Here is a 15229-nt window from a genome sequence, read left to right as displayed (position 1 = left end):
AGGGTCTCTTAAGCCAGTGAGGCTGGCTCTGAACCAGCACAATCCTCCTGTCTCCGCCTCCCAAGCACAGGGATTACAAGCGTGCGCCACCAACACGCCGGCCATCCAGCTTATTTTAATCTTTGAAACAGGGTCTGGCTAGGCTGATGAGAGTCTCATTACTTGCCGAAGCTGTCCCGAAACCTGCAGTCCTCATTTTTCAGAACCTTCCAAGTACTGGGATTACGTTTCCTATGTCTTAAAAGTCTAAAACTAAGCCAAGTGTAGTGGTGCACACTTGTAACCCCAGTATTTGAGAGGCTGAGATAGAAGGATCACAGGGTCAAAGACGGCTTCAGTAATGTAGTGAAGCCCTCAGTAACTGAGCAAGATTCTGGTTCAACATAAAAAATAAAATAAAGCTGGGAGTGGAGTGGGTAGTTTGAAGGCAGACTACCCTAGGTTCAATTTCTAGAAACACAAAAAATAAACAAGAACAAAAACCCACCAGTGTCATTTTCTCACAGAGATGGAAAAAAAAATCCTAAAATTCATATGAAAAAAGAGAAGACTCAAAATAGTCAAACCAATTCTGAACAATAAGAACCACATTGGAGGTCTCATAATACTTTATTTCAAATTATACCAAAGAGCTAAAATAACAAAAACAGCAGGTACTAGTAACACACACACACACACACACACACACACACACACACACACACACCCAATGAAACAGAAGATATACAAACAAATCCTCACTGTAGCCAGTTTATTTTTGACAAAGAAGCAAAACATATACAGCAAGCAAGGCACAGAGGCAGTTTCTGTAATCCTAGCACATGGAAAGCTGAAGCAGAATAACTGCAGGTTTCAGAACAGCCTCAGGCATTTAACAACACCCTCCTTAACTTAGCAAGAACATTAAAAAAATAAAATATGGCTGGGGCTGGGGCTGAGAGATATCATGCCCTGGGTTTAATCACCAATACAACCTCCACTTCTCAGAAAAAAAAAATACACTGAAAAAGTGAGCTTAGCGGGGCATGGTGGCTCCTGCTTATAATCCCAATACTTGGGAGGATGAAACAGAAGGATCACAGGTTCATGGCCAGCCTCAGCTGTTTAGTGAAGACCTCCTCAACTTAGTGAGACCCTGTTTCAAAATAAAAGAATAAAATATGGCTGTGGTGTAGCTCAGAAGTAGAATATCTCTAGGTTCCATTCCCATCACACACACACACACACACACACACACACACACACACACACACACGAGACAGCCTATTCAACAAATGATGCTGATTTCCTTTAGAAGAAGAGTGGAATTGGACCCCAATTACTTACCCTGCACAAGAGTCAACTCAAGATATATCAGAGACCTAGAAATTAAGACCAAAAACTTTGCAGTCACTAGAGAAGACACAGGACCAACTAGCTAACACCTAGGCACTGGTATAGATTTCCTCAATAAGACCCCCAATGCTCAGGAAACAAAACCAACAATCAGTACATGGAATGGCATAAAATTAAAAAGCTACTATGCAGCAAAGAAAACCATCAAGTCTCCAGACAGAATCTACAGAAGAGGGAGAGAATCTTTGCCAGCTACTCCTCAGAGAGGACAGCTACAATACACAAAGAACTTAAATTTGGCACTTAAAAAAAAAAATCCTAATCCAAAAATGGGCAATTGAACTCAATAGATACTTCTCAAAAGAATGCAAACAGCCAATACATAAAAAAAAACCCCGATCACCACCATTAGCAACTGGAGAAATGCAAATCAAAACCACACTGAGGGCCGGGCGTGGTGGCACACGCTTGTAATCCCCGCGCTTGGGAGGCAGACAGGAGGATCGCGCAGGTTCGAAGCCAGCCACGCGCGCTGGCTTTGGAGACCCTGTTTCCAAATAAAAATGTAAAAATAGGTCTGGGAGTATAGCCCGGAGGTAGAAGGGCTTCCAGGAACCCCAGTACCACCAAAAAATAAATAAAAACACACTGAGAACCCTTCAAAAAAGACAAAATGGTAATCAAGAATAAAAATAGTAAGCCAGGCATGGTGGCGAATACTTGTATTCGCCCACCAGCTCTTGGGAGGCGGAGACAGGAGGATCACACATCTCAAAGCCAGCCTCAGCTACTTAGTGAGGCTCTCAGCAACTTAGTGAAACCCTATTTCGAAATAAAGTATAAAATAGGTCTGGCAGTACAGCTTGGAGGTAGAAAAGCCCCTGGGTTCCACCCCCGGTACCACAATAAACAAACTAATTAATTAATTAATTAAGTAAGTAAGTAAAATAATTTTAAGAAAGAACAAAAATAGTAATAAATGCTTATGAGTGTGTGAGGATACAGGAGAACTCTTATACGCTGTTGGTGGGACTGTAAATTAGTACAAGCACTATGCAGATCAGAATGAAAGTTCTCACCACCTGGGAACTACCACATGGTCCAGGCATACCACTACTTGGTGTCCTTCCAAAACAAAGTCAGAGTACTGAATGATACATGTATGCCTGCGTTAACTGAGCACAGTGCACGTTAACCAAATTCTGGAACCAACCTAGAAAATGTGGTCTAAATATACAACAGAATGCTTGGCCATAAAGAACAAAACTATCTCACTTGCAGCAAAATGGATGGACCTAGAACACTAAGCTTCAGACAGCCAAGGGCCGTGTGTTTTCTCTCATAATGTGCACACTAGAGAGAGAAAAGGAAACAAATTGCATTCAGCGAAATGAAAGGGACCTGCAAAATAGTGGAAGGGAATGGGGGAGGGATTTCGGAGGGTATAAACAGGGCTGAGAAAGGGAACAGTTGAACTCATGTTATGCCACGTGTGGTGGCACAGGGCTGTCATCCAAGTACTTGGGAGGGAGGCTGAGAAAGGTGGATCATAGGTTCGAAGCCAGCTTTAGCAACTTAAGTGAGGCTCTCAGCAACTTAGCAAGACCCTGTTTCCAAATAAAATAGGGCTGGGGTATAGCCCAGGGGTAGAGGACCCCTGGGTTCTATCCCTAGTACCACACACACTAAATAAATAAGTAAATAAATAAATAAAGTTATGTCCATATAAAGAAATCTTGCAGTCAGGCATGGTGGTGCATGCCTGTAATCCCTGCGCTTAGGAGGCGGAGACAGGAGGATTGCACAGGTTCGAAGCCAGCCTCAGCTACTTAGTGAGGCTCTCAGCAACCTGTTTCCAAATAAAGTATAAAATAGGTCTGGGAGTATAGCCCAGAGGTAGAAAGCCTCTGAGTTCTACCCCTAGGTACCAAAAACAAAAACAAAAACAAAAAACAACACCTAAAAGCCAGGCGGGTGGTGCACATGTGTAATCCCAGCACTGGAGAGGCTAATACCAGAAGATTTCATGTCCAGCCTCAGTTACTCAGTGAGGCTCTTTGCAACTCAGTGAGACTCTGTTTCAAAATAAAGAATAAAAAATAGGGCTGGGAGCTGGGAGCGATGGCACATGCTTGTAATCCCGTGCTTGGGAGGCTGAGACAGGAGGGTCCCGCAGGTTCGAAGCCAGCCTCCACTGGCTTAAGAGACCCTGGTTTCCAAATAAAAAATATCAAATAGGTCTGGGAGTGTAGCCTGGAGGTAGAAGGCCATGGATCCCATCCCCAGTACCAAAAAAAAAAAAAAAAGGTCTGGGGACATAACTCGGAGGTAGAATGCCCCTGGGTTCCACCCCCAGTTCCACAACATACATACATACATACATACATACATACATACATACTAAATTTGGGCTGGGAGGGGGGAGTAGCTTGGAGGTAGAATGCCCCTAGGTTCAATGTCCAGTACCTCCAGCCCCTACATACACACAAAAGAAAGGAGTAATGACAGTCCTAAATATAAAAATGATACCAGAATTCAGTGATTAAAGAAGAGAAAGAGGAAATGGTGGAGAAAGCCTTGTTCATTAAGGGAGGGAAGGAGGCAAGTACGTACTCTGGATTCTGAACCAAAAATTTTATAAAGGTAAGAGACTTAAGGATAACTTGGGAAAAGGTGACGTGTAATATGTAATCAGACTTCTTACATATGATTAAGCAAAATAAATACACAGAAAGATAAAGTAAATACTCAGAAAGAGATAAAGTAAAAACAGCAAGATATTACTCCGGGTAAAAGACATAATAAAGGACACTCTTTTCAATGTTTCTGTAATTTATTTGTATATTGTGTGTTTTTGTGTGTGTGTTTGTGTGTGTGTTACTAAGAATTGAACTCAGGGGCATTCTACCTCTGAGCTACACCCTCAGTCCTATTTTATGTTTTATTTTGAATCAGGGTCTCACTAAGTTGCAGAGGGCCTCACTATTACTGAGACTGGCCAGGAACCTGCGATCCTCCTGTCTCAGCCTCCCAAGTACTGGGATTACAAGTGTGCGCCACCATGCCCAGCTTAAATTGTTTCTAATAGAAAGATGGGGGTGGAGAGCACACAGCTATCTTGCTTTTTTCTTCATATAGTGACATATTACTTTTAGCCTTATTTAAATTTCAAGTGCTTCAGAACACTTGCCTAGTGCACACTAGTCTCTGCGTTTGACCGCCAGCACCACACACATACACAAATCCCAAAACCTCACTTAAAGCTCTGCGTTCTATTTTGTGGGGGGTTGGGGGGGTGGTAGTGGCACTGGAAACTGAACCCAGGGGCACTCTGCCTTTGTGCTATATCCTCAGTCTTTTATTTCTTATTTTGAAACAGGATCTTGCTAAGTAGCTGAGGCTGGCCTCAAACGTGCAATCCTCCCATGTACTGGGATTCCAGGCGTGTGCCTTTCTGCCCGCCTGCTTACCTTTCAGATTATTTTATCCCACACATTCCGAATCATCCCTGTGTGCTGTCTGTACCCACAGCAAACCACCCCCGCTGTGTTCTGAGAAGACTCCTTCCGGGTGGCTCACCTGGCTTCATTACAGCTGCACAGTTTACCCGCTCAGCTCACGGTGAGGCTGAATGAGAACACACTGTCCCTTCCAAATATGAGGCTTCCCATCAGCCAGCTCCTCAGGCCGCCTGCAGCTCCCACGGAAAGTTCTCTGAGGAAAGCTCCTCCACATCTCAGAAATAAACTTCTATGGTATCTAACTTCCAAGATGGCCATAACCTTTCCTCAAACTGGCAATCTCCAACACTGTCAATGGGGTGCCTGAAAAAAGGTGTTCTCTAATAAAGAACCACCCCATCTAACATTCCCATTCTATCCAGTTGGGTTTACAAATAAAGACAAGGGTCCCAGAAGAACAAATGAGTTCTTTTTCTTTTTAAAGAACCCTCTGAGTGTACATCTGCTGTGGAAACACAACAGAACCCTTGTTCTGCCACCCTTGGGATGTGCGCAACTCCCTCAAAATGACTCCAAATACAATGGTGCTCTTTTGACAATTTAGCAAAATCTCTAGTTGGGCGTGGTGGCACACGCCTGTAGTCCCAATACTTGGGAGGCTGAGTCAGGAGTATTGCAGGTTGGAGGACAGCCTCAGTAACTTAGTGAGGTTCTCTGCAACCTAGCAAGACTCTATTTCAAAGTAAAAATAAGCCTGGGGGTGTAGCTCAGAAGTAAAATGCCTCTAGGTCCAATCCCCAGTACCACAAAAAAAAAAAAAAAAAGAAAAGAAAAGAAAAAATCCTCTACAAGTGTACTGTTAAAGAACATTATTCTAAATTCTGAAACAGTGGTTTGTACCTGTATATCCCTGTATAGCTATATTGCCTTGATACTTGGGAGGCTGAGACAGGAGGGTCGTGGGTTCAAGGCCAGCCTCAGGGACTTAGTGAGACCCTATTTCAAAATAAATAATAATAATAATAATAATAATAATAATAATAATAATAAGCCGGGCATGGTGGCACACACTTGTAATCCTAGCACTTGGGAGGCTAAGACAGGAGGATCACAGGTTCAAGGCCAGTTTTCCTCAATTTAGATCCTGTTTCAAATAAAAAATACAATAGAAAGAGAGCTATAGCTTGAAGGTAGAATGCCCCTGGGTTCAATCTCTATTACCACAAAAAATAAAAATAAAAATAAATAAAAAAAATAAAAAGTAACTTGAGGTAGAGTATCCTGGGATCAATTCCCAATATCTCTTCCCGCAAAAAAAATAAATAAATAAATAAATAAAGGTTCTAGGTCCCGCTTTTTACTTTTGATAACAACAGTAAAAAGCTAGTTTTTTTTAAAAAAAAATGATTTTAAGCACATTAAAAGTTTAAATCCTATGATAGTAAGGCATAAAAGTTAAAACTGGCGTTTATCTATACTTCTTGCATTTTTTGTTTATGGGTGATGCTAGGGATGAAACCCAGGGCTATCCTACCTCTGAGCTGCGCCCCCAGCCCTATTTTATGTTTTATTTTGAAACAGGGTCTAAATTGCAGAGAGCCTCACTAAATTGCAGAGGCTTAGCCAGGCGTGGTGGCGCACCTTGTAATCCCAGCATTCCCGAGGCGGAGACTGGAGGATTGCGGTTCGTGGACAGCCTAGCTATTTAGTGAGGCCTTCTGCAACTTAGTGAGACCCTGTTTCAAAATAAAGAATAAAAAATAGGGCAGGGAGTACAGCTTGGCAGTCAAATGCCCCTGGGTTTCATCTCCAGACCTGCAAAAAAATAAAATAAATTGCCAAGGCTTACTACAAACCTGTTATCCTCCTGTCTTAGCCTCCCAAGTACTGAGATTATAAGCATGCACCACCATGCCTGGCTACCTTATATTGTTTTGAAGCCATACAGAAAATGAGCTGCTATTCCAAGATATAACTAAGTTTATTCCATTTCAACTATCTCCCATGAACTGCCAAGTAAAGCAGCTTGTTTACAGAACTGTACTTTACTCTCCTTTTAAGAGCTCACGGCCAGAGAGAAAACACAGGACGATTATTACGCAGCACAGTGGTCACCGTGGTGGGGGTGTGAGACCCTGGGAGGAGAGGGAAGGGAAGCAGCAGCCGGCCTCATTCTGCAGGCGAGCACTGGGTGAGATCTCAGTGGCACCTCTCAAGACACAGGCAGCAGTGAAGTGACGTGACTACACTACTGTGCCACTTTGAAGGCCACTGCTACACACAACCTTTCTCACTTAGTCCATACAGTCCCTCCACCCCCAATTAGTTTCTGGAAGCTAGGTAACTTGCCTGGATCACTCCAATTTGATTTAAAGTCAATTTGGGCTGATAAAACCACAGCACACAGTTCCCATCCTACCCAAAGGCAGGAGGGCATACCCACGATGCACAGCGCTCCTCGCCACCCTGTACATACAGCACAACCAATAGAAACCCCAATGACTCCGTTCCATCTCACAAGGTTCTCATTTAAGAAGTGAAGGCTGTGTACAGTTCCAGGCTGGAAAATAGACATAACTTAGGCTGAAAGAATGTTAGGATGTTTACAAACGCAGTGTGTGTCACTTCACATCAGGAATATGTTCCAGTAATGGACCTTAGTGATTTGCCACTCTGCAAAGGTCACAGAGTGCACTCACAAGAGAAGATGGCAACCAAGCAATATAATCTCATGGGAGTGCCTCCTACATGTAGTGAGTCACCGACCAAGACCATGTCAACACAACCCCAACAACAGTTCACATGCGTGCGCTTGATGGTACAGGACAGTATGACTAGGGCACCAGGTAAAAGATCAGGAGGAACTTGTATCATTCCTCTTCCCATGAGAGCCAAACCCAGAGAGTATGCTGGCAGCTTTCAGCTTCAGGTGAAGTATTCTGTCTCCATCTACTGCGATCAGTAGACTGCAATCAACTGTCTTCCTTTCCATTATCTCTCTTCTCTCTCCCTACCCCCTTCTAGCACTGGGTACTGAGCCCAGTGTCCTACCTCTGAGCTACTGTCCCATTCCTATTTTATGTTTTATTCTGAAACAAGGTTTCCCTAAATTGCTGAGGCTCGCTTCGAACCTGTGATCTTCCTGTCAGAGCCTCCCAGTAGCTGGGATGACAGGCCAGCACTTGGCTGTCCAGCTCTCTTCAGGGACATCCTCCTGACAGAAGCAATCCCAAGACGTTATCAGTCCTCGCTTTTCCTGAACCCTCCAGAGTACCTGACTTTAGCGATTAGTGATTTCCTTTCGAAGTGTTTTCCTGTAACATGCTTGTTTTCCTCCTACAGCTAAACAATGCTTTTCACCCCCCATTCATTCTTTTGCTGTGAGAGCACACGGAGGACGAGTCCTGACCTCTTCTGCTCTTACAGGCACTCTCAGCCTGGGTGGTACATGGAGGCTGTGACCTCACTTGCAATGCAGCCGCGCCTTGGGGACCAGCTCCAGACACCAACAGAGCATCTCTATTTTGCATCCCCTGTGAGGGTCCAAAACTGAGCTCCCCCACAGTCTGCTCCCTCATCCGAACAGTGTAATAACCCAAATCAGAAACCTGGAAATCATCTAACTTCTGCTTTGTGCTGGCACCAAGTCCAAGTCTGTTCCCAGTAAGCAGAAGACGGGGTACCGTGCCAGACTTGTCTGGGTCTATCGCAGTGCACCTTGTGCAGCCACAACACCTGGGGCTGAGAGGTAGTTATTCTGAGAGGAGGTCTGGACAGAGAGAAGTACCAAAGCCTGAGTCAAGATTCAAAGGCTAAACAGATCAGCACCAAGAAGTTACCAGAGAGGAGGTTCAAAGTCCAGGCCCAGGACAGGACACAAGCGAGCTAGCGATCCCCAGAGATCCTCTTGGCTGCCACTCAGATGAAGTTCAAAACTAGAAAGAAAGGTGAGTGTAGTGGTGTATGCCTGTAATCCCAGGGCTCAGGAGGACGAGACAGGAGGGTGACAGGTTTGAGGCCAGCCTTCGCAACCTGGCAAGACCCTGTTTCAAAACTTAAGAAAATTGGACTAGGGGTGTAGCTTGAAGGTAGAATGCCTCTGGATCCAATCCCCAGTCAAAAAAAAAAAAAAAAAAAAAAAAAGCAAGAACAAATCAGCAGTGACAGAAGCAAAAAGTGGTTTCCTTGGGAAAGGGTGCTGACTAGAAGGAAAAAAAGGAAATTTTCTGGATTACTGGAAATATTCTGTCCTGTGGTAATAGTCTATATCTATATTCTGTATTGTGATCTAACAGTCAAATGTGTTTGTAAAAATTCATCTGGCTATATACTTCGGATATGCAGACTTTATATGTTTTATAGTCAAATTTCAAAGTTAAAAGTTTAGTGGGAGGCCGGGTGTGGTGGCACACGCTTGTAATCCCAGCATTTGGGAGGTGGAGACCGGAGCGCGGACAGCCTCAGCTACTTAGTGAGGCTCTCTGCAATTTAGTGAGGCCCTGTTTCAAAATAAAGAATAAAAATAGGGCTGGGGTGTAGCTTGGAGGTCGAATGCCCCTGGGTTCCACCCCCAGACCCGGAAAAAAATAATTGGTGGGAAAAAGACACCCCTATCTCTTCAGTGACTCTGCTGGGCGTATTTGCCTCTTCAGGACCTCGCTGTCCACCCCTTCAGTCACCACACTGCGTCCTGGGCCTGCTCTCACACCTGCAGTGCAGTTGTTTAACCTGAGCCACATCAGTGGTAGGCTTACCTTTCCCATGCAACACAAGACACTCATTTTCTAGCCTATGTGTACTTCTCATAATACTTTATACCTAGTGGTATTCAAGAAAAAAAATAAGCTAAGCAATTAAGCTTAATAAATGTATTTTATCCCCTTGTATTACACAATTTATTCACTCATTAGCTTCCTGGACACACACACACACACACACACACACACACACACACCCCTCACTTTCTCTCATAAAAGGGGCTGGGAATAAGCCTTGCCTGGTGGTGCACTTGTAATCCCAGCATTTGGGAGGCTGAGACAGGAGGTAGAATGCCCCTGGGTTCCATCCCCAATACTGCAAAAAAAAAAAAAAAAAAAAAAAAGGAGGGGGCCCTGGGGGTATAGCTCAGAGGTAGAAAACCCCTGGGATCAGTCCCCAGTATTAGATAAATAAATGAATAAATTTTATTTATTTCATAAATAGACCCTTAAACCAGGGGTATGGCTCAATGCCCCTGGGTTCAATCTTCAGTACCACCAGAAAGAAAGAACTACAAATATGTACATGTAACACCTTAACTTTTCTAACAGACATTTCAAATTTCATGTGTTCAAAATTGAATTTCTGCCAGGCATGGTGGTGCAGGCTTGCAATCCCAGCATTCGGGAGGCTGAGGATCACGGTCCGCGGACAGCCTCAGCCACTCGGTGAGGCCCTCTGCATCTTAGTGAGACCGCGTTTCAAAATAAAGAATACAAAATAGGGCAGGGGGTGTAGCTTGGAAGTAGAATGGCCTTGGGGTTCCATCCACAGACTCACAAATAAAATTAAATAAGTAGATAAACAAAATTGAATTTCTGACCCCCCAAATCTACTCCTCTTGCGACGGCTCCTTTGGCAACCCGTGGTGCTGAGGAAGCGAGGTGCTCACACAGCCAAAGCAGAGCGCTATCACAGAGCTCTATCAAAGCTCGTTTACCTCTGCTGGCAGCTCAAATCTGATACCCTACCTTTAGTGATAGACCAAAACTCTTGAAATGACACCTGAGTTCTCCTTTTCCCTCAAAGCCTGCATCTAATGTATTAGCAAACCTTGCTGGCTAAACACTATATTTACAAAATGTGACTCCTTCCCACAAATCCATTACTGTCACTTCAGTCCTCGTTATCACTTTCTACCTGACTAGCTACAACAGTCTCTGACTTCCTACGTCTACCTTGCTCCCCCAGCCACCGGACAGCAGCCAGGAGAAAGCCAGACGTTACCCTCCTCTGCTCCAAACCCTTAGATGCCCCTTACCCTTCACTAACACTAAGCAGGTTTGCAAAGCCTGGGAAGCTTTCTATGGTATGTCCAGTTCTGCATCGAGCATGGTTCCTGACGTCACTGCCTGCTGCTCGCCTTCACGCCCTCCCCTCTAGCATTCCCTGCTCCTTCTCCCTACTCCTGGGACAGGCCAGGGCAGGCTCTCCTCACAGGGCCTTTGCAGTGAACATTCCCTCGAGTTACAAAGCTCTTTCCTCACAGAACCTCACTGCTAATTCCATTGTGTGCATCACATCTTTAATTAAAAGTAAACTCAACCAGGAAATCAAGAACTACTTTATTTAAACTGTACGGAGGGGGTGGCGTACACCTCTAATCCCAATACTTGGGAGGCCGAGACAGGAGAATCACAGGTTTGAGGACAGCCTCCACAAGCTCCATAAGTAGCAAGATTCTCATCAACCTAGCGAGACCCTGCTTCAAAGTCAAACAAAAGAGAGCTGGGTGTAGAAAGCCCCTGGGTTCATCTCCATCACCACTCCCGCCACCCCACACATGAAAGAATGTAAGAACTGCTAGGATTGGCCTGTTTCATTTACTGATACTTCCTACTGTACAGAATTGAATCTTGAATAGGTAGGCTCAATAAATAACTGAATTAATGTACTTATAACTGATGTACTTATAACAGACCCTGAAGTCATGTGTGGTGGTGCACACCTGTGATCCCAATTCTTGGGAGGCTGAGACAGAAGAAGGATCACTGGTTTGAGGACAGCCTCAGTAATTTAGCAAGACTCTCAGCTACATAGCAAAACTGTTTCGAAAACAAAAAATAAATGCTAGGGTGTAACTCTGAGGTAGAGTACCCCGGGTTCAATCCCCAGTACACCCCATACGCACACACATACAAATAACAGTCAGGCATGGTAGTACATGCTTGTAATTCCAGTATTTGAAAGGCTGAGACAAGAGAATACAAGTTCACAGCCAGCCTCTGCAACTTAGTGAGGCCATGTTTCAAAATAAAAAATAAAAGAGAGGTGGGAGTATGGCTCAGAGGCAGAAGACCCCTGGTTTCAATTCATTCTCATATTCTCTCTCTCTCTTTCTCTCTCTCTCTCTCTCTCTCTCTCTCTCTCTCTCTCACACACACACACACACACACACACACACACACTCATATTAATAGATCTTAAAAAACCCACTAAAAGACTAAGGTTCTTGTAAAAAAAAATCACCACTAAGATTTAGATTACTATTTCCTTACTCTGTTCCCCAAGTCTTACGTGTCCGGTCCGCAAATTCTACACCACTGCTAATGAATCAAGCAGTTAACGTGTTAGGCTGCTAGCCATCAGGCTCCTTTCTGTGCGCTGCGGGCAATCCGTTCAACATTCCCTTGAACAATGCTGCTCTTCCAGTAAAACAAGCTCAAGTACTTAACAGAGCGCACACTGACAAATAACTTCACAGTTTAGAAAGTTTCCTAAGCTCAAAAATATGCACTTTCAAAACAGGTAATTCTGCCATTAAAAAGAAATAGGACTTTCCCATTAAAACACGAACCGGGGGTAAAAAGTGTTTGAACATAAAATCTAGCCGGGCGTGGTGGCCCAGGCTTGTAATACCATACTTGGGAAGTCTGAGAAAGGAGGATCGCAGGTTCACCAACAACCTCAGCTACTTAGGGAGACTCTCTGTAACTTAGTGAGACCCTGTGTCAAAATAAAGAATAGAGAATAGAGAATAGAGAAGCGGGTTCAACTTGGATGCAGAATGCTCCTAGGTACATTCCCAGTTCTGCAAGAAAAAAAAAAACAAAAAAAAAACAAGATCTCTGCTAGACATGAGCCTTGTTCAACCCTTGTTATCTGTTTTCTGTTTTCAGCAGTTCTGGGGATGGATCCCATGGAGCGTTCTACCTCCGAACACACCCCCTAGCCTTATTTTTTATTCTTTATTTTAAAACAGGGTCTGACTGAGTCGCAAAGGGCCTAAGTCGCTGAGGCTGTCTGAACCTGGATCGTCCTGTCTCAGCCTCCCGAATGCTGGGATTACAAGCCTGCTGCTGAAAACTAGCTTTTCAGGTCAAATCAAACCGTTTCAGCCGAGGCCATTAATGCTAACTGAAAACAGCAGGTTTTGTATCCAAGCACAAAATATTACAGAAACTTCCCAGACAGTCTGAAAAAGTACCTACAGGAGTAAGGTTGAAGCACGCATCACCCAGCGCAGAAAGCACCGCCTGACTGAATGAGCTTGTTTGGCTTTCTGTTTGTTTTGTGGTTCTGGGGACGAACCCGGGGCTCTCAGCTCTCAGCTCCGTGCCAGCGCTGTCATTACGAGTAGCAGTCGTGTCCTCCATCGCAGAACCGCTCAGCCACCGCGCTGGCCTCCCAACCGCCACCCCGGGGTGCGCGAGCGGGGCGTGCGCCCAGCCCGGCAGCTTAAAACCAGAACTCCAGTCTGCGGAAGTTTCTGCCGCTCTCCAGGCAGTGCGCAGGGCCGGGGGGCCAGCAGCTGTCCCCGACCTCTCGGGGTTGCCTCCACGGACACGTCCCACCCGGCGGCGCCGCCGTCACTCCCGACTCCCACCCCACGCAACTCGGGAAATGCACCGGAGCGGTGCCTTCCGACGGCGGGCGCGGCCGGGCCTCGGGGCAGGCGCACTCGGCGCCCGCGGTGCCGCGGCCTTACCTCGGGGGTCCGCTCCGGCGGCTTCTTCTTCAGCGCCTGCCGAGCGCCGGGGTCCACGGGCGAGTTCATGGCCGCAGCCCGCGCGCGCCCCGGCGGCCCCTAGCGCCCCGCACGGCGGCCCATCACCCCTCGGAGCGGCGGGGCCCCCCCTGCGGTGGGCGCCCCGTCACGTCCCGGGGCCCGGACTCGAGAAGACCAGGCTGCCCCGGGCCTCAGCCCACGCGCGACCGACCAGGGAGAAGCCCGCGCGGAGGCGGGGCGGGGCCGTGCGCATGCGCACCACGCGTGCGCCCGTAACCCGCGCGTCAGGGTGACGTAGGCGCGAGGCGGGGCAGTCAGGCCTCTTCCGACTCTTCAAGAAACGTCGCGAGATCTCCGCGAACGCGGTCACGGGACCTGCCTCCCGGCGTGGTGTGGGCCTCTCCGGCTTCCGGAGGCGGGGCCGGAAGTGCACTGAGAGGGCCTAAGCGAAAACAGAGTTGGGCGGGACCGTGCGGAAGGCGTTTCGGGCGCCGAGACCTCACAGCACCCAAACCCGGAAGCAGGCCGGAGCTCCTCCCCGGCTCTGGCGCCCCGCCCTCGCGGGGGAGGGAGCCGCGGAGTGTCCAACGCGGAAGTCCGCGTCTGCGGCTCCCCACGACCGAGTTCAGCAGAATCTGCTAAGGGAGCTGTCCAGAAAAAAGTATTCCGTCGGCCGGGCGTGGAGGCGCACCCCTGCGCCCCAGGACTTGGGAGGCTGGGATGGGAGGATCGCAGTTTTGAGGGCAGCCGCAGGAACTTAGACCTTGTTTCAAAATGAAAGACTTACTAGGGCTCGGATTATAGCTCAGAGGTAGAATGCTCCTCGGTTCCATCCCCAGTTCCCAAAAAAACAAAAGTGTTCGGTCCAAGACACATTTGGAGCCCCGGGCGGCGCTGGCGGCCGGCGCAGGCGCGGCCACTCCGAAGCCGGGTCGGGGCTGCTCTGGCTTGGCCCAGGGCGCGGCTCTCCGCCTGACCCCGAGCGGACGCCTGGGCGCTGCTGCTTACATCCTACTCGCCTCCTAACAGACCACATAAAGCCAATTTCAGCTTATTTACTGTCCTTCAGAGCCGCCAGACACCCGCAAAAGCAGATTGAGGGACCACAATTCCAGAACCGATCGTTTAAGCACGGTGCACGGTGGGCTTTGGTCACTGGCTTGCTCACTTTCCACCGAATTTCAAACTCCTGGCGGGCTGTGGCCACATCTAGGTGCATCCCAGTATTTTTCCTAGTAATTAACATAATTCACTCAGTAACTCAGTGATTTACAACTGTCACCTGCCTATCAAATTATTCATGTGATTTTTTTAATGATATGGTAAGAAATAACTGCATTTTTTGTTTTTGCGGTACTAGGGATTGAACCCAGGATTGGACCCAGGGGCATTCTATCTCCAAACTACAACCAGCCCTACTTTTTTTTTTTAATTTTTGAAACAGGGTCTAAGTTATGGAGGACCTCATTGAATATCTGACGGTAGCTGCAAACCTGCGATCCTCCTGTCTCAGCCTCCCAAGTACCAGGATTACAAGTGTGCGCCACCACGCCCGGCTAATTAACTGCATTTTGAAGAAAAAAAAAGGAATGGGGACTAAAAAGCTCTGGTTTTAATAGCAACATGTAATGAAGTAAGAGATTGAGTATGAGCATTGAGTTTCTATTAGAAAAACAAGAGCATTTTCTGGCACCAAAAAAATTTTTTTGGGGGGGCAGGTCTGAGG

The 15229-nt window shown here is 46.6% G+C and overlaps 1 protein-coding gene across 1 annotated transcript in view; it reads right to left on the bottom strand.

Annotated features, from left to right (window-relative positions):
• RAPGEF6 (Rap guanine nucleotide exchange factor 6) overlaps window positions 1-13551 on the bottom strand; it is a gene marked incomplete at both ends in the record, with an annotated part of 152449 nt that extends 138898 nt beyond the window's left edge. The window contains one exon of the mRNA XM_080698480.1: window positions 13483-13551. Within this exon, the coding sequence (XP_080554606.1) occupies window positions 13483-13551 (69 nt within the window). The remainder of the gene's footprint in view (window positions 1-13482) is intronic.
• Between the last annotated feature and the right edge of the window lie 1678 nt (window positions 13552-15229).

The sequence above is a fragment of the Muscardinus avellanarius genome, assembly GCF_963383645.1.
Source record: "Muscardinus avellanarius genome assembly, chromosome: 7".
Lineage (NCBI taxonomy): Eukaryota > Metazoa > Chordata > Mammalia > Rodentia > Gliridae > Muscardinus > Muscardinus avellanarius.
The sequence above is the reverse complement of the archived record's forward strand: the minus strand, read 5'-3'. Positions and strand labels throughout refer to the sequence as shown.